General features: G+C 38.7%; 1 protein-coding gene and 1 long non-coding RNA gene across 3 annotated transcripts in view; one reads left to right on the top strand and one right to left on the bottom strand.

Annotated features, from left to right (window-relative positions):
• LOC149130346 (uncharacterized) overlaps window positions 1-27,500 on the bottom strand; it is a 323,461-nt gene that overhangs the window by 253,110 nt on the left and 42,851 nt on the right. The window lies entirely within an intron of this gene.
• The window catches only part of LOC106883571 (uncharacterized), a 198,590-nt gene that overhangs the window by 159,434 nt on the left and 11,656 nt on the right, over window positions 1-27,500 (top strand). The window contains exons 2-4 of one of the 2 annotated variants that reach the window (XM_089345434.1): window positions 2,866-3,198; window positions 8,724-9,009; window positions 23,346-23,467. In XM_089345434.1, the coding sequence (XP_089201560.1) occupies window positions 2,866-3,198; window positions 8,724-9,009; window positions 23,346-23,467 (741 nt within the window). Of the gene's footprint in view, window positions 1-2,865; window positions 3,199-8,723; window positions 9,010-23,342; window positions 23,468-27,500 lie in introns of both variants that reach the window. The other variant, XM_089345433.1, reaches the window with a different exon arrangement.

Raw genomic sequence — 27,500 nt, 5'->3', positions numbered from 1 at the left:
TAATGTTTTCTGCAATCAGAGAGGACGGGGATCTTAGTTTTCTTGATTTCGTTTCTTTTTTCTCGTTCCATTTTTTATATCAACTTTCTTCACGTCTTTTTCCCACGTTTTTTTCTTATTTTCTTACTGTCCAGCGTCCTCGTTTTAAAAATATATATATCATGCATAGATAGAGCCTGAAAGAAAGCTTTAAGATATACGTATTTCATAAAAACAGAAAGAGCTTCTATTAGCTCTTTCGGTAGTACCTTAAATTGATATTTATCTCTCATTGGATGGAGTACTTTTTTGTTAATTCTAACTACATTAAATATTCCATCTTCCGTCTTTCATTTCCCAAATATACACACACACACACACACACACACACACACACACACACACACACACACACACATATATATATATAATATATATTTCGTTTTTGGATTTGGATTGCAAGATTCTTTATGTGAGTTCGTTTGTTGAAGCATATTCTGTTGTGTCTGGGGTGAGGCATTTTTTTTTTTTGTGCCTTATAATTTAAAACACTCACCGGTAAAATTTCCACTTATTTCTTATTATTTTCCTAAAATTTTCGTTGTGACTTGCAACCTTTTCAATAGTCTTTGAAAAGATGGTATGACGCAACGAGAATTTTAGGAAAATAAAAATAAGAAATAAGTTGAAATTTTACCGGTGAGTAAAAGAAAATGTCTCTCTCCAGACACAACAGAATATATATATATATATATATATATCACAAATTAAAAAGGGTGGCTTATTAGCAATTAGAACCGAAATGCAAAATAAATAGAGGTCGCTAAAGTGACAGAGGGTACTGACTTGCACCGATTTTGCTAGAGATAAGAATTAAACTACTTCCCTTTGTCAGTCACTTTAGACATTGCATTTATGGTTTTGAGTTACTTTAACTCTTAACTCTAGAAAAAGCGGTACGGCAGTGAAAGATGGGCCGTGACTGCTGAAGACATGCGTAGACTCGAGAGAAATGAAGCTAGCATGATCCGCTGAATGTGTAATGTCAGTGTGCACACACGATAGAGTGTAAGCGCCCCGAGAAAAATGTTGGGCATAAGAAGCATCGGATGTGGCGTGCAAAAGAGACGTTTGTGTTGGTATGGTCATGTACTGCAGATGGACGAGGAGAGCTGTGTGAAGAAGTGCCGCTCCCAAACAGTGGAAGGAGTCTGGGGTAGAGGGAGACCCAGGAAGACATGGGATGAGGTAGTGAAGCATGACCTTCGAACGTTGGGCCTCACAGAGGCAATGACAAAATATCGAGACCTCTGGAGGTATGCTGTGACTGAGAAGACCCGGCAAATAAAGTGAGTCCACAGCTGTAACCTACACCAGTGTCGCATAACCAGCCCACTCAAAAGTACCTTGGATTGTAGGGCGACATGCCGTGCTTGAGGAGACCTATTGAGTCAAGTACATCAACATCAATATCAACAGCAATATCAAAATCAAATCAAATGGAAATTGTAGTGCCGGTAGCACGTAAAAAGCACCATCCGAACGTGGCCGATGCCAGTGCCACTTTGACTGGCTTCCATTCAGGTGGCACGTAAAAAGCACCATCCGATCGTGGTCGATGCCAGCCCCCTCTGGCCCCTGTGCCGGTGGCACGTAAAAAGCACCCACTACACTCTCGGAGTGGTTGGCGTTAGGAAGGGCATCCAGCTGTAGAAATACTGCCAGATCAGATTGGGGCCGGTGCAGCCTCCTGGCTTCCCAGACCCCAGTCGAACCGTCCAACCCATGCTAGCATGGAAAACGGACGTTAAACGATGATGATGATGATAATGATGATGCATATATAATAGGCGCAGGAGTGGCTTGCTAACCAACCACATGGTTCCGGGTTCAGTCCCACTGCGTGGCGCTTTGGGCAAATGTCTTCTTACTAAAGCCTCGGGTCGACCAAAGCCTTATGAGTGGATTTGGTAGACGGAAACTGAAAGAAGCCTGTCGTATGTGTGTGTATGTGTGTTTGTTCCCCCCACCATCGCTTGACAACCGATGTTGGTGTTTTCACGTCCCTGTAACTTAGCGGTTCGGCAAAATAGACCGATAGAATAAGGACTAGGCTTACAAAGAATAAGTCTTGGGGTCGATTTGTTCGACTAAAAATATATATCAGGATGTTGGTAAGCCTCAAGCAATAGGCGGCTAGTATAGAGAACAAAAGGTGAACAATATACGATAAACTCCTGTGTATTAACATCATAAGTTATACACTTCTTCCTATTTCGAAGTTAAAAGGAATTTCGATAAGCTGAATGTTTCCATATAACTCCCAGGTAGAATACCGACTATAATTGTTTCATAACTAACTGAACTTCGTTACATAAGCAGTAACAAACACGACGCAGCTTAGCTAATCTTCTGGTCGAAGTCACCTCAACGAAGTTTACATTGCTGCTGGCAGTAAAGGTTTATTACTTATGTAACGAATTTCAGCTAGTGAAGAAACAATTGTAGTTGATATTCTACCTGTTTCAGTCCTTGTGTGTGTGTAAAGACAAACAAACAGACAGATCGACTCCGAGCTAGTTAGCTAGCTAGATATAGATAGATAGGTAGGTAAGTAGGTAGGGACAGACAGACAGACAGACAGACAGACAGACAGACAGACAGACAGACAGACAGACAGACAGACAGACAGACAGACAGAGACAGACAGACAGACAGACAGACAGACAGACAGACAGACAGACAGACAGACAGACAGACAGACAGATAGATAGATAGATAGATAGATAGATAGATAGATAGACTATTCACTCCTTTTTTGTTATTTTGGCTTAATGTTTTTTAATCGTTTTTCTCTTTTTCTTCGTTTCTTTCCTCCACAATTAGGGATCCAGAAAAAATGCAAAGTTCTACAGTCCCAAGGAATCTATCATATACGCCAGTACCAACGGTGTCAACGTCTCCCTGATTGGTGGCAACGACAGTAACGACAGCGGCATCGCGAACAAACCGCTCCCAGCTAAACGGAAACATGTGGGAGCTATCAGTGTTATGTGCCGGCACTACACGTCGTGGGGAACATGGTCACACTGCACGTGGCGATGTGAGCAGTTCCGAACAAGAACCTGCCGGGAACCAGCCTTCTGTGGTAACACCACCATTAAGGTCAAACGCCATTGCAAGAAGCGCAACAAAAATTGCAGTTTCCTGTCGTACAAGGTGAGTACATCGCTGGCGTCATTGCTGGGACACATAGGCATAGAGACGCGCGCGCGCGCGCACACACACACACACACACGTATATGTGAGCTCTTTCAACGAACTTCATGAGCCCGTAAAACTATTAACTAATATCTTTTTTAGTTTGTGTTGTTGTTCTTTTCTTTTCTATTTGAAAGCACACTGGAATGACGAGTGGTTAACCGATTACAGAGTGTAGTGTAAAAGCTTGCAACTTGATCAGAAACTTTGAACAACCTGACAAGTACCGCCAGAATTTTGGAATGGCCTAGCGTTCACATAGACCAACCACAACGAACCATCCATACCGTATCTCGAGATATTTTAGTCCAATGGAAAGGGATAGTGGAGGGTGTCCACAATTTCAGCTACGTTGACCAAAACCTTGTGATAGATCGCGTAGACAGGAATCTAGTTTCAGCTATCTGAAAAGTTCAGCGACCAGTTTAGCAAACTGGCAAGGATGCGTTTGAGGGAAGAGATCTTCAGCAACTGTTGGTGGGTTGCTCTGAAGGGAGTGATAACGGAACTGGTCAGGTTTAGTAAAGAAATGAATTAGTGAACAAATTAGAAGCAGTGATTATGACGATACCCGAAAACTGCATTGTCAGAGCTAAAGTGAATGTCCTAAAACGAAACAAAAGCCGTTCGATGGGCCTGAATGGAAGAGGCATGACGTAAAAGGAATGCGTTGCTACTAGGTTCTAAACAAGATGTGTCTGGTTTTCTAGCTAGACTATGCTCAACTGATGGAGCTAACATACTTTAGCACTTACATCGACAGGCTGTAGCAGCTCTCGGATGAAGCTGCTTCGAACCGATAACAGTAGCTGAGATACGAATGGTAGGAAGTGGTTGTGGGTAGCGGGAAGTGGATGGCTGTCTGTATTATTATTTGGGTAGTCTGTATTATTTTACTAGTTTCAGCCAGAGGCTGGGGCTATACTGGAGCACCGCCTTTGAGCTTTACGCTAGAATTATTCGGCCACGTCCAGACAGACGTCTGATGCAACTGGCAGCAGAACAAGAGAATTTCCAGTTCTGAGAGTTGGGAAATGGTAGCAGTGCTGAGGAAGACGTGAACGGGAGATGTAAAGGATAAGTTCTAGTGTGTAGCACTTGGTCCAACAAAAATGTGTTTTCCGATCCATTCTAAATGTACGACTCTCAAAGACTTTACTATTGTAAAGACTTTGAAATGTTGAGTGATATTCATATCGAATTAAAATGCGAGGACGCTAACTTGCAAGCTAATGAGTCGGATACGGCGGAAGTGAAATCTGGTCGGCACCATTCGGGGGAATAGCATGTGATTATGGGACCAAACATTAACTTGCAGAAGTAGGTGGGCAGATTTGCAGCTTGGTATTTGGAGAGGTAAGTCTATGCTGTCGTAGGGCGCTGGTGAGTTGGACAAGTTGGACTAGTGAAAGGCTGGTTCGGTGCGAACCTCCTGGTGGATAGCAGCCAGGATGAGGTTACGAACAGAATAATTAGTGTCACCCAGAAATGGACGGAGAGAAAGGTAACCCTTAAGGGTTGAACAGTAATGGAGACAGCCTACAATGCTTCCGTTGTATACGACTGTTTCACTTTGACCTTGTACAACGGAAGGTATGGTATTGTTTGAGCTTACTACGGCTGACTTTGACCTTGTAGTATTGTTTGGCCTTGACCTTGTACTCCTGCTTGGAAGTCATTGTTTACCCGAGTTTTCGTTTGACTAACTTGGAGAAAATCATTTTCTCTAAGTTTACTGTCACTATCAAGGTGAGAATGTGATGCGCAAGTTTCATCTTCAAGTTCTTCTTCCAGAATATCCACCAACTGATGGTGGATACACCCTCTGTCCACTTCGGCTTCATGATTCCAGCTTCCATTGTTCATCCATGTCCTTTGTCTGGTCTAGGCACTGAAGGCTTTGCAATGTTCACGCGCTTCCATATCCTGGTCTGGAAGATGCTTCATCGAACATGTTGCTTGAGGACGTTTCTACATGGGAGCAGTGAAGCGAGATCGAATTGCTTAGATTTTGTGAAATCATCCTTCCAACCGCACTTTGCACGCAAGGTTGTGAATCGCAACGTATTTCCCTTTTCTGTCCTTTTGTTACCATACAGCACACATGTGAACCTCTCCAGTTCATTCATCACCGCCTCGTCGACTTCCCAAACACCCCTAGCTTGGAGAACGCTTTCTGAAATGATTCATCTGTCCCTTCACTTTCCACTTCCTTTTGAAGGCACTGGTACAATAACACCACGATAATCCAGTAATGCAGAACAGAGAACAGGCGTGGAAGACATTGTATGTTACTCTTTCCAGCTTTAAACAGAATTTGAAATCCTTCCAGGAATCTAGCATGGGTGAAGTAAGTTGAAAAATATGTCTGAATCGGGATTCCTCAAGCGAATGGATTTACAACCCTGTTCTTTGGTGGCATACATCCAACACAAGATCACACGAGTGTCAGTTTCTTCCTGTAAAGATTCGAGAGAGTGTATTTCGTAATAGAATGTGTTATGTCCATCCGATGTCAAGTGGTAAGCTTTTCCTGGTCGCAATTTCACAAGGGTGAACATCCCGATATTACAGTCCTTTGTCTCCTTCATCAGACAATCAGACATTCATGCTAGACAAAATGTAGCCTGAAGGAATTTGGCTCGTTCTTTACCTGACTTTGTCCATCTTTGGTAGGCTCTGTAATTTGTCTGCAGACCGCTAATTCCCGCTCTAGTCGAGTTACTTCTACCTTTTGATTTTGCATGTTTCATAAAAGTCTCTTCGATTGTTTTCTCGACAGCACACCTATTTCCTAGAATAAAGAATCTCGCCACACTGATAGCACCTCTCTTTAACAGATCCTCCGCACCGGGATGAGAATGTTCAATGTTGGCAATAAACATCGAAAAGAATGTGAGGCATCGTGCATAGTTGTGTCCTTTGAAGCCAAAGAAGGGGTCAGGCATAAGACAGAGGCATTGTGCGTATACTGTAAAGTTGTTTGTCTTTACAGCTTGTAGAAGGTACATTGCCAGCCAGACATGATCGATGTACGGCATCCAAAGCGCAGCAGTCTTTCCATGTTGGCCTGAGCGGATGTTCTCACGGAAATGGAGGTATTCTTCAATGTATGAACAAATTTCCTGATCATTCAATGCTGCATTTTCGATCTCCTTGCTGAGAGACATTGCTAGTCTCTCAATATAATCCCTGGAAGATTTCGGTAGCTTTCCAAATGGTACTTCTTCATCCCGATTTTGTAGAAAACAAGCCAGCACCAATCTCTCAAGGGCTTCCATCAGAGCTTTGTGGCAGTTAAGTGAACATGCATAGTTCTTGGCTAAAATGACACCCATCAAAGTCCCAGATGTCGTAAGACCGACTTCAAGTAAGATTTCAGCGAATCCCGTTTCACCCATCTTCTTCCCCAACACCTTCAGATAGCCACAGCCTAGATGGAATGTTCCAATCATGATGGTGTGGTCCTCATACCGACGTGTGTTGTGCCATGCTAGCGGAAACGCTTTCATACTCATGCCCAGGTCAAATGTAGTGATGAAAAATGCTGTCCAACTTCTTGTGAATCTCTGATATCTGTGATTAGGTGAGGTATGATCGGATAATACTCAATGGTTGTCAGTTGTCCAGGAGCGTCTCCAGTCAATGAAACATATCCTCCCTAGCCGGGCACTCTCTGCTTTTAACAGCACTGTGCACGCGGACAATGATCCAGAGGTTTTTCTGCATTTCTCCCGCAATTGTTCTCTCACCATCATCAATCTCGTTGACTACGTCAAATTGTGGAGACATGCGTTTTTTTATGTAACACTCTGCAGGAACTTGCCTGGGCACTAATCTCAGTGATCTTTGCCCTGTTCTTGTGCTCTGCATAGCTGGCTGTGTTCCCCCAATATCTCCACCTTGATCTGGATTGAACTCCTGAAGCATAATTCCATGTGCTCGATGGATACTTCCAGCTCCATATGGATCATTGACAAGCACATCAAAGTTGTCAAAGTCTGAATGGAGCACTGAGGGACAAGATGAGTGTCGAATGATACTGAGAGGCAGTAAGCTCGAAGCACTGTCAACAGCTACTGTCAATGCTGTCTCAAGTTCAGAGAGAAATGAGTAGTTCTCATGTCCGAGTCAATTAAGAATAACTATGAACTCAGCACTGCGAAACAGAAGCTGTAAAAGTGGGCGTGGTCAAAAAGTCCATGGGGGTATCTTCCATCCCATACTGACTTGTTAGACACAGGGCTACATGAAAATACCCGTTAAAGTAAATCACAAGGGATGTGTACTATGACCTCCTCTTAGCCCATAGCCTACTTGTACTTCTCAATCTCTTTCAGTTCGTTTTCAGCCACCCGTATATCCCCAGGTATGACAATATCTATGATCTTAGTTTCCATCAACATTTTATCTACTATAGCAATGTCTGGTCGCCGAGCATCAATCACTGAGTCACGTTGAATTGTAAAATCCCAGAAAATCTCATGCTCACTATTCTCAGCGATACCTTCTGGTTTATGCTTGTACCATTTCAATGTCCTTTCAAGGCCATACTTCTCACACAATTTCCGATAGACATTCTTAGCTACGTTATCATGCCTTTGTTTGCATTCCTTTTGAGCCAGTTTGCTACACTCACAATATGTGAGACTGTTTTATTTTTGATGCCTTTATTATTATTATTATCATTATTATCATCATTATTGTTATTATTATTATTAATATTATTATTATTATTATTATTATTATTATCATTATTATTATTATTATTATCATTATCATTATTATTACTATTATTACTATTATTATCATAATATCTTCTTTTAATTTTGTTTCTATTTCCTGCCGGGTGTCTTCGCAACACTTAGAGCAAAGAAACCCACTGTATACATTGGTAGGCCATCAAAATAAACACATCAGATTGTTCATTTACAAACTCATGTGATAGAAAAAACGGGAAGCAAGACAGAGAGAAAAAGGAAAGAATGGAAAAAGAAAAAAATGAAAAAAGAAAACAAAGAAAATAAAGGGGGAAAAGGAAAGAAAATTCACAGCGGCAATGCTCTTCTCAATATGTGTGACGTACCAGTTACGACAATCTTTTGCACTTCTTGCATGGATGGTAAGCAAGGGATCAGCCTCAAATAATTTTCAGTTCCTTTTTTTATCATTTTCAGTGCTCCTGCAATCACTAGTACTGTAACCGTCTTGAGATGTCACATTTTTTCGATTTCAATCAGAAAATCTTTATATTTTCTGAGTTTATCAAATTTTTTTGCCAAGATATTATGATCACAAGGTATACTCATGTCAATCATTAAGCAAATTTTATTGTTTTCATCTTTCACAACAAGATCTGGTTCATTAGCTTTGATGGTCCGGTCTGTTTTCTCCTTTATTTACAGCCTCAGGGTGGTGCTTGTACCATTTGTCAGCAGTTTCGATTTTATCATTATTATTATTATTATTATTATTATTACCAGGTGGTTACTCCGCTGAAACGGGCCAAATACGTGCAGAACATCATCATGACCAACTTCTATAACAAGTGGTCACCGTGGTCAACATGCAGCCGGGACTGCAAGCAACGGCGCAAGAGGCAGTGTCGCACCCGTCTAGAGAAGTTCTGCCACCAAAGTTACATACAACAGACGCGCAGATGTCGACCGCCAAGTGGCGTCTGTAACAAGAAGTATACGCTGTCCGTGATGACCGCTGACCAGTTTTCGTCCAGCAAGAAAGGAGAAACCAGTAACCGGCAATCCGGCGGTAAGTTGAGAAGTAAATACTTTAGGTGTTGCAGCATATTTCACTTGATTCTGCATCCAAACATGTAACATATGTATATACACATGAATATATACACACATATGCCCAGTCAGCTTCCTGTCGTTATTGATGGTTGAATTATTACAGTATAAGGGAAAACACCCAGTTCAGACGTGTCTTCATCGTCAAGAGGATTCTTGTAGTATCTCTTTACATAGATTTGATTTGGCTGGAATTTGATTTTCGTTTGGAAGTTGTTCAAAAGAAATTTTCTCTCATGACGACAATTCGATAATATCTTGGATCACCGTTTAAGTAATATCGCCGACTTCTTTTAATATGTGGAACATTTCAGTTAGGTATAGCCTGCAGTTTCTAGTTTATCCATTCTGCTTATGATTATAAGTCCTGGATTCAAATTCAAGCTTTGAATAACTTTGTTGAAGATGTTCCCTGTTAGTGAAACATATTCCAATCCATAAGTTCTGTGTTTCCAAACGACTTGAGACAAGGATTTCAGTTTTCTTCTCCTAGACTTGAGTGGATGTAGGTACGTGTAATAACGATCTTCGAAAGTTCAAGGAGAATCCCATATAATTGTTTTTTATCCTGTCCGGCATTGAAAGGAATTACACGAGGCAACAAAAATTTGTTTTATTTGAGAGTTGGTGGAAAATGTCATCTTAGACATAGAAAGTTCATGGTTGTGTTAGCAAATATATTGATATTGAAAGGTGGATTAAATCAAGTTACTTTTCTTTTCCTAGTGCTTCTATGGTGCTCCTTGTATAGTTACCTCTATAAAATGACTTCTATCTAGCGTATAGTAAAGGATGATTTCGTTAAAGATGTGTCTGTCTTTCTTTGAACTCGCCGAACTATTTCTGGAAAAGTTGAAATTTGTTGTATATCTATGGTGTCCTCTATGTCTTTCTATCAAGATAATGTTTGCCTTAACAAGTCTGCATGCGTTAAGTTGTCCTAGTCAAACTCTTTGAATATTCCTATGAAACTTTTTCTTCATTTACCTGATGTGTGGCCATTTATGTTAAATGAGATTGTTAAGCCGTCATCTCTGTACAAGCCTGCACCATGAAAATGATGTCAACAATAAACGACCTCATGAGGTCGGAAACCTCAGTTCCATCATACATTCTATGAAGACATCGAACAAAAGATCACTTGACAATATAATTGTGGCATATAATAGAATATTAGGAAGCGCTAGAAATTCGTTATTATGCCTATATATATATATATATATATATATATATATATATATAAAATTATAATACAGGGTATCTAAGAGATACTGCCACGCTGAAAAATAGCAGTCAAATCTTGACTCTAAACCACAATAAATGTTCACATAGTACAAGGAGCGAAGACGAAGACAAAATAAACCAGTAAAAATAACAAGATAATTCCAGATCCCGGATTTAGGCGGGCAATTTAAGCTAGTCGTTGTGCATACGTGCATATATATGTATGTATGCGTCCGTATATGTAAGTATACTGTATGTTTATATATATATATATTTGTATTTATGTACTTGAGTATATTCCACCGATGAAGGCAAAGCATTTATTATGCAAAGCCAGAAATCCGGGATCTGGAATTATCTTAGATACCCTGTATTATAATTTTCAATAATTATTACCTTTGAAGGTCTTTATTCCCATGCTGGCCACTTGATAAGATCAATATTTTAAACATCGATTTTATCCTTATCCTTATTTATATATATATATATATATATATATATATATATATATATATATATATATATATATATATGAATATCGAATATCGAAGACAACTGTAAGTTAAACTGTAGTAATTTGACTTACAGTTGTTTTCGATAGTCATTGTAGGTTCGTTCATTGATCAGTTGAGAAAAATTGACCGACCTTAAATAATATGACTCTGCTGGAGTCATATCATTTTAATGAAAACCTAGCATAACAATGACAAATGAACGACACAGGCATGGAAAAGGGAGCGAAACGGTGTAATAAATATAAGGTGAATGGAAGAGAAATAAAGAGAAGAAAGGAAAAGTAGTGATGAGCCGGAAAAGAACAAAAGGAAGAGAAATAGCAGAAGAGGAGAGGCATAGGATGGAAGAATGAAGAAATGAAGCGGTATGCGAAAGCCAGAAATCAAAGAGGGGACAGTGATAAAAACATTAGAGGCCTTAGTCAAGAATATTTAAATTGTTTACACTATCCCGATAGTGTACCGAAATTTGATATGGGTGTCACTTATTCACATGGTCAACTTAAATCTTTAATACTGGGTTATTTACTGCTGTCTCACATTAGGAGTAAAATGCATTAGAAAACAATGAATGGTAAATGAAATGAAAAAAACAAAAGCAGCAGCAACAATATTAAGATGGGAAGGTAGAGAAAGTTCTGGTGAAAGTGAACAGTGGAAGGAGAAAAAAATATTAAAAATAAAATATAAATAGATGAGATAATTTGCATCTGTCTTTTAGGCATCATACCCGTCTTGTCCATTGTTTCTCACTATTGAGTCAAAGTTATCTAGGGAACCTGCTGAAGGATTTATTATAGAAATGCTTACAGAGTATCATTAATTCCTGTCTACGGTTAATTAGGTTACTCTCTGACGTAAGTATTTGGAGTTACTCCTCTAGGCAAAGTTCGCATCCCGTTCATTCTATTTCATACGGATTTGCTCTACTTAAAATCGAATATTCTCATTCATATTTAGTTTTTTATGTACCCAAGTTGCCATATTGGCGTGCTGATGTCAAGTTTTCTTTATTTTTGTGTCTAAATGATGAAACGAGTAATAACGAAGCTTACATGTACTTGCATATGTATGTTTATATATGTGTGTGTGTGTGTGTGTGTGTGTGCGTGCGTATGTGTGTGTATGTGCGTGCATTATATATTGAGTCATTCCATAAATAATGCGGTTTTTTCAATTGCATGAACTAAAAGTCGGAGGGGGATGGGATAAACTACCTGCATCAACTTGCTATAAAAGCAGGTAGTAATTTTACCTTGAACTTATACTTAGTGCAAGTTCTGAAGAGTGCATTAGATAGTTAATTTTTCCAAGCTATAATGGAAGTGACAAAGGAGAATATTCGGCATATGTTGCTTTATGAGTTCAATAAAGGCAGCAACGGAAAGTGCGAGGAATATCAATGCAGAAATTCCGAGCTGGAAACTACAGCCTAGAAGACGATCCTCGTCCTGGAAGATCTGTAGAGCTCGACGAGGACATCCTGCAAACCCTAATGGAACAAAATCCCATCGTAACTGTTGAAGAACCACCAAAAGAAGCTTGGATTTGGTCATTCAACCATTCATCGACACCTGCATGCCATCGGAAAAGTCAGCAAATTGGGTTGATGGCTTCCTCACAAGCTTTCCGAGTCTAATCACGCGCAGAGAGTGAATCTGTGCTCTTCTTTGCTATCACGTCTCACGAACGAACCTTTTTTTCTGACCGAAGAGTAACTGGTGATGAGAAATGGATTCTCTGTAAAAATCTCAAGCACCAAAGACAGTGGGTAGGGAAAGGAGAAACACCGGCACCCCAGGCTAAAGAAGGTCTTCACCACGTAAGGTATTGCTATCTGTTTGGTGAGATATGAAATGTTTAGTCCACTTTGAACTTTTAAACCAAAACCAAACGATAACAAAGGAAATCCACTGCGAGTAGCTTCAGCGGCTTAAGTCAGTGCTAGAAGAAAAACGACCAACTTTGGTTTCAAGACGAAAGATGTTCTTCCATCAGGTTAATCTTGGACACATACAGCCAGAATAACATTCCGAAGACTGGAGCAGTTTGAAGGGGAAACGATGCCCCACCCACCATATTCCCCAGACATTGCCCCATCTGGTTATCATTTATTCTGCAGTCTTCAAAATCATTTGGGCGGGGAAAAAATGAATTCTATAGACGAGGTCAGAACAGTACTGGAGGAGTATTTTTCGTCACAGACAAGTGAGTTTTGGAAGAGGGGCCTTGCAAGTCTATCAGACAGATGAAAGAGCGTTGTAGAAAATGAAGGAGAGTATATTTTAGATTAGAAAAGAACTTAGCTTATCTAAATTTTGAAAAATAAAGAAAGTATTTAAAAAAACGCATTGAGTGGCTGTGATAAGTAGCTTGCTTACGAATCACATGGTCTCGGGTTCAGTCCCACTGCGTGGCACCTTGGGCAAGTGTCTTCTACTATAGCCTCGGGCCAACCAAAGCCTTGTGAGTGGATTTGGTAGACGGAAACTGAAAGAAGCCCGTCGTATATAATATATATATGTATGTATGTGTGTATATGTTTGTGTGTCTGTGTTTGTCCTTCCAGCATTGCTTGACAACCGATACTGGTGTTTACATCCCCGTAACTTAGCGGTTCGGCAAAAGAGACCGATAGAATAAGTACTAAGCTTACAAAGAATAAGTCCTGGGGTCGATTTGCTCGACTAAAAGGCGGTGCTCCAGCATGGCCACAGTCAAATGACTGAAACAAGTAAAAGAGTATAGGATAACCCAATATACACTGAACCGTAAAAGAAACACGATTTTTTCAAATGTCATTTTTATGTGGTAAATTCTGAAATTTTATTTCGGGGATGTAAGTGTAAATAGTCCAAGACATGTTGGTTTATGGCTGAGACCCAAATTGCAGGTAACCTTTCAACTTTCCCTGAAACGAGACGCCAAAACGCAGCTGCATTGAATGCCGTAGGTGGCAATCGCAAACAATTGTCATGAAAACCGAAATGCACGTGCATCTCGTGGAGGTCATGAGCATAAAAATCGACTTGAACCGCGTTCCTGGAATTCGTAATTCGGACGCTGAGTTTGACGGGCATTCATAATTTGGACGCTGAGTTTATTGTAAGTTGCTGGTTATATTAATTGTAAATTTAATTGTTGAATTTGCTCTTGTTCCATATGTTGTGTGTATTTTTTTTTAAAAACACCTTGTTTTACTGCATTTGGCAGAATTGTGAACTTTTTACCCCCTTGTGTGAAAGGGAAAACTATCACAGAGAAAAAGTTGTTTTGTATGACATTCTACCAGTGTCCCAAGTTTGAGAGTGTTTCGTTAAGAAAACAAGTGTTGCCCGTCAAATCACAAAGATCCAGTATAAGTCCTGGGGTCGATTTGTTCGACTAAAGGTGGTGCTCCAGCATGGCCGCAATCAAATGACTGAAACAATTAAAAGAATAAAAGAATTCACACACATACAGTCATAAACATAAACATATATGCATGCATATATTTATCTTTTACCTGTACCTTTCATTGCACTGCGGATTACAACAGATTACAGAACTCAGTACGTTGGACGTAGACTATTCTTTAATGCATACAGTGGAACAGCTTATAATTGCCAGTCATCCGATTTTCACACTGTCGTTTTCCAGCTAGTAATCCCATTCTGTTTCTTCTTGTTTATTTTTTTATCTTTTACTTGTTTCCGCCATGTTGGAGCACTGCCTTAAAGAATTTTCAGTCGAAAGAATCGACCCAAGTTCTTGTTTTTCTTTTTTTTAAGCCTGGTACTTACTTTTTTTTGCCGAACTAAGTTACGGCAACGTAAACACGCAACACCGGTGTCAAGCAGTGGTGGGGGCAAACGCACACACACACACACACGTATACGACGAGCTTCTTTCAGTTTCCATCTATCAAATTCACTCACATGGCTTTGGTTGGCCTGAGACCATAGTAGAAGACACTTGCCTAAGGTACCACGCAGAGGGATTGAACCTGGAACCATGTAATTGGGAAGCAAGCTTCTTACCACACAGCCATGCCTGTGATTTTGAATGTGTTTTGAATATATTATACGAAAGTTATAAGAAGACTTTTATTCTTTAAATTTGTGCGTGGGATACGTGCAAGATCGACTGTCGAGGTTGCGTTTTTCATTTCACTTTTGGCTTTTGTGGGAATACTCCAAGCATCGTTGTTTTTATCTAATTTAACCTTCTATTCGGCTTTTACAGCACATACAGTGGAGGTCACTCTAAGAACTGTCTTCTTATGAAATTGTGTAATTCTTTAAGCAATATTTTTAAAACAATTTCAAAAAGTATTTTGACAACATTAGTTAAAGAATATCCTCGGTTTCTTCCGATGATGATGCATTTATGGGAGAAATGAGTATTGCAATGATGCACTCAAAAATAGTGGGTTGTTCGACAAGACGAGACATGAACTATTAAAAGTACACAACGAAAGGATAGGATTTGGAAAATAAACATTTTATGATACAACTTAGTATTTGATAAAAAAAGAAAACAACTAAATTAGGTGCAGATGTGGCTGTGTGGTAGGGAGCTCGCTTCCCAACCACATGGTTCCGGGTTCAGTCTCACTGCGTAGAACCTTGGGCAAGTGTCTTATACTATAGCCACGGACCGACCAAAGCCTTGTGAGTGGATTTGGGAGACGGAAACTGAAAGAAGCCCATGGTGTGTGTCTGTGTGTGCGTGTGTCTTTGTATTTGTTCCCCCAGCACCGCTTGACAACCAGCATTGGTGTGTTTATGCCCCTGTAACATAGCGATTCGGCAAAAGCGGCCGATACAATAAGTACTAGGCTTTAAAAAGTCCTGGGGTCGATTTGTTCGACTGAAAGCTTTCAAGACAGTGCATCAGTATGGCTGCAGCCAAATGACTGAAACAAGTAAAAGATAAAAGACACTAGCTAAAGAATTCCTTAATTTAATAATATACCATTTTCTGCTGGGGTATAAGTATAGTTAGATCCTAAACAGGAATTGAGTTAAAGTTAGTTATTCGGCTAGTTAGAATTTTCGTTGTTGTATGAGAGGATATGATCCTGCAAGATTGAAGAAAAAGTCAGGCAACCAACTGGCTAACACCAATCCTGCAACTGTAGAATTCATGAAAACTTTCCCCAATATTATATCTACTTTACAAAGGCGATGATATAGAGTAGAAGCTAACAACAGAGATGAACTTAAAATATATATTTGGGTAAATGAATTTATATTCAAAAATCAATTATATAAATGCAGACATTTGTCAGCCCAGATAAAAATACGCTATGGCTATGTCGAAATGTATATGGTTCTTATAGACGGCAAGTCCTCACAAATTAAAAAAACTACCTGATCGAGTGTCAATAAGGCACAACGGAACAGGAATGACAGTTTCAAATCAAAAATGTGATATGACCTTTGTTTAAATGAAAAATTAAGAAATGTTTCAAGGAAGTGATAGTTCGAACAAAAGAACTGAACTATTAGTGCCTTGTATTCACGTAGCGAAGTATTTTTTTTTTTTTTTGTAATTACCAGCCCCCTTAACTTTCGACGTGTGTGTGTGTGTGTGTGTGTGTGTGTGTGTGTGTGTGTGTGTGTGTGTGTGCGTGTGTGTGTGTGTGTGTGTGTGTGTGTGCATTATTTTATATATTTCAGTCATTGGACTGTGACTTTTCTGGAACAGATCTACGTCAGTGCACCTAATTTTTGAGTTTGGTACTTAATCTATCACTTTCTTTGGCTGAACCGTTAAGTTACAGGGGCATAACCAAACCAACACCTCGTCAAGCGGTGGGGTTACAAAGTCAAAGATATGCGCTCATGCATGTGTGTTTGCACACGAATACACTCACACACGCACGCACGTGTAGGTGCACACACACACACAATCACATATATACATTTGGCCAGACGTATATGGTAGACTCTGTCGTATATGAGACAGAAGTAACTGCAGCTCTTCAAGATAACCTACCTAAAAAGAAGAATCACATCGGATTATACGAAGGCGATTTCAAGAAACGTTATGCAAACCACCTACCTTCTTTCCAGCACATCGACGCAAGTAATGCCACTAAGTTGACTAGCCACGTATGGGTTTGAATACGAACTCCACACTACATACAATTAAGCAGAGAGTCGTGGAAAAATCCAAGCCATATATTAAAGCATCTAAGAAATGCAACCTATACGTAGCAGAAATATTACATATTCTTTTTATATCCCAAAATTCCACCACACTGCTTAATTCCAGATCTGAATGTGGATATTGAGCGGGATCCCTGGCCCCAATTCTGGCGGAATTGGGGCCAAATATATATATATATATATATATATATATATATATATATATATATATATATATATATATATATATATATATATATATATATATATATATATATATATATATGCATGTACAGGCGTGGCTGTGCGGTAAGAAGCCTGCTTCCCAATCGCATGGTTTTGGATTCAATCCCACTGCGTGGAACATTGGGCAAGTGTCTTCTACTAGCCACGGGCCGACCAAAGCCTTGTGAGTTGATTTGGTAGACAGAAACTGAAAGAAGCCCGTCGTGTGTGATATGTGTATGAGTGTGGTGTGTGTATGTATGTGTGTGTGTGTTTGTGTCTGTATTCATCCCTCCATCATCGCTTCACAACCGAATCTGGTGTGTTTATTCCCGTAACTTAGCATTTCGTTAAAAACAGATCGATAGAATAAGTACTAGGCTTACAAAGAATAAGTTCTGGGGTCAATTTCTTCGACTAAAAACCCTTTGAGCCGGTATTCCAGCGTTTCGGCAAAACAGACCGACAGAACAAGTCCTGAGGTCGATTTGTTTGACTAAACCCTTCAAGGTGGTGCTCCAGCATGGCCGTAGTCAAATGATTGAAACAAGTAAAAACAAAACAACTAAAAGAATATGTAGGTAGGTAGAGACAGACAGACGAACAGACAGATGGTTTGTTAGACAAACAGACATGCAAAGAGACAGAGCAATTTAAAAAAGAAAACAATAGGCAAACACGCAGACAGGCACAAAGACTAATCGATGCATGATTTCTACCCAGACAAAGCAAAACAGCCTTGATCTAGATTCTCCATCTATAGAATATTGGTTGTTGTTACTGTTGTAGTGGTGGTGATGGTGGTGTTGCTGTTGTAGTTGTTGCTAGTATGGATGTTAGTTGTAGAGTGGGCGTGATGGTGGTGGTACAAATCGAAGTGCATCGAAAATACACACTCACACATAAACACATATATACATTCACACACAAACACATTCGCACACGGATGTACGCACATACATTGTTGAAAACACTGTTTTAACAATAACAGCTACAATAGTGTGTTTGTGCAAGTGTGTGTGTGTATGTATCCTGTCTGTACACACACACACACACACACACACACATAGTGATTTAGAAAACCACAGCAAAGCAGTTGGAGAGAAAATCAATTCCATAGAGTAACGAATTTTTAAATGTGTGTATATAGAGTGTGTTTATGCGTGTATGTGTGTGTATATGAATGAATGAACGTGAATGTGTGTGCTTTTTTCATTTACTTGGTCGAGTCACTTGACTGCGACCATGGTGGAGCACCATCTTTATTTGAACAAATCAACCCCACGATTTATTATTTGTAAGCCTAGTACTTATTCTATCGGTCTTTTGCCGAACCGCTACGTTATCGGGACATAGATACACCAACATCGGTTGTCAAGCTATGGTGGGGGCGACAAATGCAGGCACAGAAATACATACACACACACATATTGCTTGTAGAAGCACACTCTAAGAAACTGCGACCATCTTGGGGCATTGCCTTGAAGGATTTAGTCGGACAAATCGACGCCAGTGCTTGTTTTTAAGACTGGTGCTTATTTGATCAGCCTCTTTTGCCGAATTGAAAAGTTACAGGAATGAAAACAAAGTAACATCGGTTATCAAGTGGTGGTGGGGGACAAACACAAAGACACGCACACACACACACACATGTATGACAGGATTCCACACAGTTTCCGTCTACTAAAATCTTCACAAGGCATTGGTGAGCCCGGGACTATAATAGAAGACAGCAGCCCAAAGTACCACGCAGTAGGACTGAACCCCAAAACGCATGGTTACAGAGCGAGCTTCTTAATCATACGCCAAAAGTTTTCAATCCAAGACATGCCATAAAATTTTCTAGTTGCCATTTTATGGTCTGTCGTCGGTTCTTATTTCTTAATTCGGAACTTTTCTGTTATACTGCAACACTGCAAAGATTTTTCAAAGGGCTCCCGCGGACCCACCTCCATCAACCTTGGTGTGTCACAAATAACAGGCATGTTTCCAATACTTTTATTGCTGTACATTTATGACTGTATTATACAAAACATATCTTGGGGAACTCATCCCTCCAAGAAACAGCTATATGCAGATCTCCTGCCTGTTTTCCACTATTATAAGGGAAAGGCGTTTGCCCTTTGCAGGAGATCACTGACGAGCTAAAGAAGAGCTGGCAAGTGATCTACTGCTATGAATGCCAAAGCATGGCCGTTCAAGAGCAGGTCGTCCGAACCACAACCTATGTAGATCAACTCGGATGCCTCTCCGAAGATCTCCCACAACTAAAGCAGAACCGAGGTGGACAGCATGAGCGGGTTGAAAATATCTGAGCAAGCATTATGATGGTTATGACTGTATTTATAAGGGCAAAGGCGCGTGGCCTCGTGGTTAGAATGTTACACTTACGATAGCAAGATGGTTATTTCGATTCCCAGACTGGGCGACTCACTGTTTTCTTCAGCAAGACACTTCTATTCACGTTGGTCCAGTCCACATAACTGTAAATGAGTAACGTTACAACAGATTAGCGTCCCAACCAGTCATTTTTACACCTCGGGTCGACCAAAACCTTGAGAGTGGATTTAGTAAACGGAAAATGAAAGAAGCCCGTCGTATACATATATCTGTGTGTGCGTGCGTGCGTGTGTGTGTGCGTGCGCGTGCGCGCCCTCGTGTCTGTGTCCTTCACCACCGCTTGACAATCACTGTTGGTGTGGTTATGTCCCTGTAAATTAGCGGTTCAGCAAAACGACCTCATAGAATAAGTACTGAGGCCGATTCATTCGACTAGAAATTCTGCGAGGTGATGCCCCAGCATGACTGCAGTCTTGAAACATGTAAAAGATATGTTTATATTACTGTGTGTGTGTGTGTGTGTGTGTGTGTGTGTGTGTGTGTGTTAGCCATAAAATACAGCATAACATTGGTAAAAGTTACCAATAAAGACTGATATCGCGAAATATAGAACGTGGTACAATAATTAGATATGTATGTACATAAAAAGGCATGCTTGAATGTGTGTAAGTATACAAAAAAATATACATGCAGTGTGTGTGTATACATATATACACACGTACACATACATAAATTAGTACATATGTATCTATACGCGTATATATGTATGTATTTAATATAAAAACGCACTTTATTTTTTGCTTACTGTATCTAACAACCATGTCATTGAACTTGGCCACACAACATTCATTTAAGTTTCAACTAAGTTAAGAAAATCATGGCGGCTACAACGACAACGAAGTAGCAATTTTAAAATATTTAATGAGTTTAACACTGCTCCAGTCAGTGCACAAACAATAACATGTAGCAGAAATCTCGTATTATTGATGAATTGAGCAAAACAAAATATATTCCAGCAAATTTTAAGTTAATAGTTTGGGGAAAAGTGGAACGAGGGGCGTAAAATATTGTCACCAGATGTGCGCTTAGTGTGCAGAAAAAAATCAGGGAGTCGGCAGATCGTTTGCTGTAATTTATCACGAATTCTGTCTCAATGTCTGCTTTTATGGGTTTATAATTTTATGACTGTTGTTTGAAGTTGAATTTAAATGGCGTATATAGTGACTAACCCAGTCGATATACATATATGCATGCATACAAACACACGTGTATACACACATTTTTCATATTTTTGTAAATACACACATGTATGTATTTGTGTGTATACACACACACATTCATGCTTACATACTCCCTATTAAACATAAATGTACTCATATATACGCGCACATATTAGCGTATGTATGTGTGTATTTATGTAAGCATGTATTTAAATACAGACATATGCATGTGTGTGTGCACATCTATCTATCTATCTATCTATCTATCTATCTATCTATCTACAGAGTTTGCGGACTAAATTTGACGAATTTATGTCTCCTTTTTTCAGGAACAACTTGATGTATATGTTGGTGAATAGTTAACGGTGTTTAAGAGAAAAGATTAAAGATGTAATTCAGAAAAGTTAGCTGACATGGCGGACTGGACGCCATCTGAAAGGAACATTAGAAAAGAGTTGCTTGTATCATGATTCACACCAGGTATCAAAATGCCAACATCATGACTCCTACTCAATGCTCTTTGAACACTGTTAAGGCTGTAAGACATGACATGGATAGCTGTACAGGAGGCTATGAATGGCCCTAAATGTGAAATGGCAGCTACAAATGATAAACGAATACCCTCATGAAGACCTGCCGAAAGTTAGCAAGAAGATCAGGCAAACACAGCTGTGACTATCTGATCACTGCATGCACCACCCTGAACTGGGATGCATCCAAATTAGTTTTGTAGATCCCACTTCATGGTGATGTAAGAAGAGGAAAAAAAGTAGTTAGCTTACATCAATAATTTAATCACAGACATTGGCCTGGATCGTAGGCAATGATGTTGGACCGAGAAGTGTGCCAGATGGACTTTGTTACTGCAGCTTGGGTTGGAACCTGGCCATAGTAATAAAATTAACAGGAAACTGTGAAGGAAGGGACACAGCAGGTGTTCTGGCTGCATCTGCACACCAAAATTCGTCCCCACAATTCTGAACAGGCTATGTGAAACTGCTGAAGACTATGGTCAATCCCTTGCTGGAAAGGTTTGCTACTAGAAGGCCATATGTGTGACAGCAGGATTTGGCTCCTTACCATACAACCAGAAAAAGTCCTGGCCTCTTAATTCCCTTGATTATAATCCCATGGATTATTATGTGTGGGTCATGGTTGAGAAAGACACCAACCACTCTGCCTGCAACACCAAGACTGAGATGGTGATCAAGATAAAAAGGCGTTTGAAGATCTTCCTAGGGACAGAGTGATGAATGCATGTGTCAGGTTTGAGGGCTGGATCGTGGTGGAATCTGTATGTGGCAACTTTAAGAACACTGCTATCTCCCAGCCATAATCTAGTTGATAGTTCTTTTAACTTTTCAAAACACTATACTTTTGGGGTTGGATATTGTGTTTTCCTTTTATGAAAACTGCCAAATTTTGCTCAAACATCCTGTATCTATCTATCTATATCTCTATTATCTATCTATCTATCTATCACTCTATTATCTATCTATCTATCTATCACTCTATTATCTATCTATCTATCTATTTATCTATCTATCTATCAATCTATCTATGTATTTATCTGTGTGTGTGTGCGTTTGTGTGTATTTGTGTGTGTGTGTGTGTGTGTGTGTGTGTGTGTGTGTGTGTGTGTGTGTGTGTGTGTGTGTGTGTGTGTGTGTGCGTGTGCATGTATATCATTATTCAGTTTTATTTCAAGATTTTTTGCCAAAAGAGAGAGATCCAAAGTTCCTTCATTGGAATTTCAACAACATCAGCAGAGTATTTTTGCATGTATGTGTGTATATGTGTGGTATTTGGAGTCAGTACATGTGCAGACTTGTGTGTTTTGTTTTGTATATGTATTCTCATGCATATAGTTGCATATCTATGCATGCACATATATACTTAGATGATAAACATCTGGAAAATTTTACAGATTTTTACAGTTCCATTGATGGCTTGGATCAGTAGTCGTCAAATTAGCTTTCTGCTTTCTGGTTTTAAGAAGCCTAATTTCTCAAGATTGGTACTTAAGCAGTGTGTTACACACTCCAGTGCTCCAATAATTGCAGGTATAAATCTGAACTTGTAATCTGGATAGAGTAACTGTAGATGCCTCAATAGATGTTTCTTTTTCACTGATCTTTATTTATGTCATTATTCAGTTTTATTTCATGATGTCTTGCCAATAAAGAGCCAGTTTCTAACCAAGGCTCTTTCATTGGAATTTCAACATCAACAGGGTATTTTTGTATGTATGTATTTATGTATGTATGTATATGTGCAGATTTGTATGTTTTATTTTGTGTATGTATTCTTATGCATATAGTTGCATATCTAGATATGCTCATACATTCTTAAATGATAAACTTCTGGAAAGTGTTACAGATTTTTACAGTTCTAGTGATGGCTTAGATCTGTAGTTTTTTAATCAGCTTTCTCCTTTCTGCTTTTGAGAAACCTAATTTCTCAAGATTGGCATTTAGACAATTTGTTACATATTCCAGTGCCCAGTGTGTGTGTGTGTGTGTGTGTGTGTGTGTGTGTGTATGAATGCATGCATGCATGCATGTATGTATGAATGAATGCATATACATGAGAGTGCATACAGACATGCATTAATAGCTTTTCTATCTTTTCCAGCAGTGTCCAACTGCAGTGACTATCTTCCATCTCCTGAAAGATGCGGTACCCGACCATCTGGATCTCAGAGGAACTATAGAATTATCGGTGGCTTTGAGGTCAGGCGCAATAGCTGGCCTTGGCAGGTATGTGTATACAGGGTGCCTAGGGTAGATATTCTGACATGTTACTAGATACACCAAGGTAATCTTCCTGTTTGCTGTTCCATGTTGGGCTATGAACCCACACAACCATACATGAGGCCATGAACATTAGCTAAATAATGTTTGTGTATTCATGAATAGCTGCGTGGTTAATAAATTTAATTCGTAATTAGGTTGTTATGGGTTCAAATCCACTACACATCACATTGAATAGGTGGCTTCTTCGGTAGCTTTGTCCCAACCAAAGACTTTTAAGTGAAATTCAGCAAAAGTAGCAGTGTCATTAGACCATATGGTAAAATGCCTCATGGTATTCATTTTGGTTAGTAGCATTCTGAGTTCAAATCTCACTGTGGTCTACTTGAGTAATAAACGTAATCTGCTACTTAGTTTAACACAACCACATGGTACATTTCAGACCTTAAGTGGAAAGGCCTAAGGAAAGCATAGTGGTGTATTTCAGCAATTATGAGAAATAACTCCAGGGGTGTTTCAGTCTTGTTATGGCCTCATCAGTAAATGGAATCCACTTCATTGCAAGCATTTAGGCCAAGTCTCTGATGTGAGGATATCTTTCTCTCTCTCCTTCTCTCACCACCATTGCAGGCAATATAAAGGACCATAAGAACAGCCCTCTTCTCCTGAATAACAATAAAAAAAAGACAGAAAAATGTGTGGAAATCCAGCAGACAGAGCATTAATATTTTGTGGTTGAACATTACCTGTTCCATTAGCAGGGTTCACACTGCTGTAAGAATTCATGTCTGAGAATAACTTCTTCCCTTCCATCCACAAACTTTGGAAGCACTCTAAAAGGTCATAGGTGCAGCCCTTCATTCTATGATTTAGCCATTAAAATTTCTTAGTAATCTTATATATTTGCTTCATGATTTTCTCAATAATATTTTGGTAACTATAACTAGAGTGAAGATGAGAATTTACTGATGAAATCATAAGACCAAAACACCACTGGAGTTATCTCCCATAATTGTTGAAATACAACATGCTTTCCTTAATTGTTTTATGCACCTATATAGTTGCGAGCAGACAGAGACACCTTCTTGACCCTCCAACCTTTGACCCAGCAGGATATAATAGATGTAACAGCTAAAGAGAAAAAAGGGTTATTCTAGGACTGGGCTAAGTATACTGGAGAAACATGGGATAAAGCATCTTACTCTATGACACAACACATGATCTTCTCTAGGAATTGAACCCAACACCTTAACCACTAGGCCACACACCTTCACACTTGATGAATTATATGAATACAATCGTGGCTAAAAGTTTGGAAGATTTTCTTTAAAATTTCAATTGTTATGACCAAGAACAATTTGATTGAAATATAACATTGGACATTTAATATAAAAATTCTAATTTTGAGATCTATGTTCTAAACTTTTGGATACGACTGTATATAACAAGAAATAATGATCTAGTGCAGAAAATATTAGTGAGTGATTAATATTGTATATATTTGCTGAAATACAAAAATAATAGTCACTGACAAATATTTTCTTCACCATCTTTCTGGAAAATGATGCATGCATTAAATATATTAGCACTTAAGATAAATATGTATGTATGGCTGTGTGGTAAGAAGCTTGCTTCCCAATCACATGGTTCAGAGTTCAGCCCCACTGTGTGGCACCTTGGGCAAGTGTCTTCTACTATAGCCTTGGACCAACCAAAGCTTTGAATGGATTTGAAAGATGGAAACTGAAAGAAACCCATCATGTGTGTGTGTGTGTGTGTGTGTGTGTGTGTGTGTGTGTGCATGTGTGTTTTTGTGTCTGTGTTTGTCCCCACCACCACTACTTGACAACTGGTGCTGGTGTGTTTATGTCCCTGTAACTTAGCAGTTCAGCAAAACAGATTGATAGAGTAAGTACCAGACTTTTAAAAAAATAAATACTGGGGTTGATATGTTCAGCTAAAATTTCAAGGTGGTTCCCCAACATAGCTGTGGTCAAATGATTGAAACAAGTAAAAGATAAAAGATTATATATTTAACAAATGTAAAATGCATAGTTTATGTACACAAAATACGTTTGTGAGGGTTTGTGAGTTTGTGTGTTTCTTTATTTATAATTTTTGTTGATAGTTAAATTATTTACAAAAGCTCCATCACTTCATCTTACAAATCATTGTCATTTTGCACAAAATTTAGCTAATTCTGTTTAAAACGTAAGTCATCTGTCCCCCAACTCTAACACCAATTAATTATTGCTGCATTAGCTAATTTCAAGAAATAGTAAACCAAATAACAGTAGATGTTATCAGGTGCCTATCTTATATTGATCTCATAGCTAGATCATTGAAATTTAGATATTTTCACCACACTTACTCTTTCAACAACCAGAATAGAAAAATACTATGGACTTGTCAACATGAATATGAAACTCAACAAATAGATAATTACCTTTTTTTGTTTGCTAAACTACCACTCTCAACTCTGAATGCATCCACTCATGTCCACACAAAGCATTCAAACTTCTTATACAATTTAAACCAATAATATATCCTTACATTTAGTCTCCATATATAATTATTTTAACTGATAAAGTGTACTTTTAATGACCAAATCTCTCTTAACTTGTAGTTAGTATGTATAGGTTTTCTTTGCCTTTTTTTATGTCTAGATTGTTACATTTATAATTTTCTACCATTATGTAACTCTCATATCAATCTGTACATATGTACACTTTAACTCTTTAACTAGTTTCAGCTTGAGAGCTGTGGCCATACTGGGGTATCACTTTTTAAAAAAATATATATGCATATGTGCAGCACTATTTTTGTGGCAAATTTTCTATGACTGGATGCCCTTCCTGTGTCCAACCCCTGCCTGTTTCCAAAGATGTAATGTTTTCCCTCGTATTTGTTACAGAAAGCAAAAGCACTTTCGCACATGTCTCAAACAGATCCAATTCGGTTAAAGAATACACAAGAGATAACAAATGTAAAACTATATTCCTCAAAAACAACCATCCTGTCCTAAAACTCTCAATTTATAATCCCCCACTTAAAGAATGCTTACTGCTATGATTAATCATATCTTGAAAGCTACCTTTATAATTGTTATAAGCTAGCATCTTTCTTTTCCTAAGTACTTATCTGTTAATGTTACTTTACTCTTTATTAGAAAGCACATTTTATACATTAGTGACAAATATACTTTTAATATTTAATCAGGTTCCCTACAACACATGTTCCTTAGTCATGTGATGATTGATATTAAAAACCAACCTTTAATATTTTTTATAAACCATATCATACTCTATCTTAACCAGATTGCCAAACATCTACCATCTGATTGTAATTTGGTAATCCTACCAGTACTCACACTAATAATTCTATCTAAATTCCTTGCCACTCACTCCCCCCCCCTCCCAGTTCTTTTCAACTAACCATAACACAATTATTCAACTGCTTCCATATTAACCACATCATATAACATTACTCACAATTCCAAACAGTTATATATCAGCTGACAGTTTTCTGGTCAAAAATTCTTCTAAAAGCAATATAAACACTACCAATTTATCAAACACCATTATGGTTAAATAATTCTAATTTTATTCCCATTTTTATGTTAATCTATAGGATGTTGTACCGTATAACTCCTACATTCAACCTACTCTCATATTTCCTCACCACTACCTCATTAAAGTTCTTCCATTTAACTCGTCAAACAACATAATTTATTAAATATTTAATGGGAAAAAAATATATGTAAGAGGCGTTGATGGTTATGTCCCATTAAGTTCACAGATTTAATCTTACAAATGCAATGGTTAAGAAAATATTAAGCTGAGAGTGTTGTCATTATTGAATTCTATTTCTTTTGAAGTTTCAGAAAGGCATTTTCATGCCAAAATATCAGATTATGATTGAAAAAATATTATACTGTTTGGCTTCATTAGCTCATTTACTTAAGTCAGTTATAAAATACTGTGTGTGTGTGAGTGTGTGTGTGTGTGTGTGTGAGTGTGTGTGTGTGAGTGTGTGTGTG

This window comes from Octopus bimaculoides, chromosome 29, assembly GCF_046866305.1.
Source record: "Octopus bimaculoides isolate indiv1 chromosome 29, ASM4686630v1, whole genome shotgun sequence".
NCBI lineage: Eukaryota > Metazoa > Mollusca > Cephalopoda > Octopoda > Octopodidae > Octopus > Octopus bimaculoides.
This window is presented reverse-complemented; position numbering and strand designations above follow the sequence as displayed.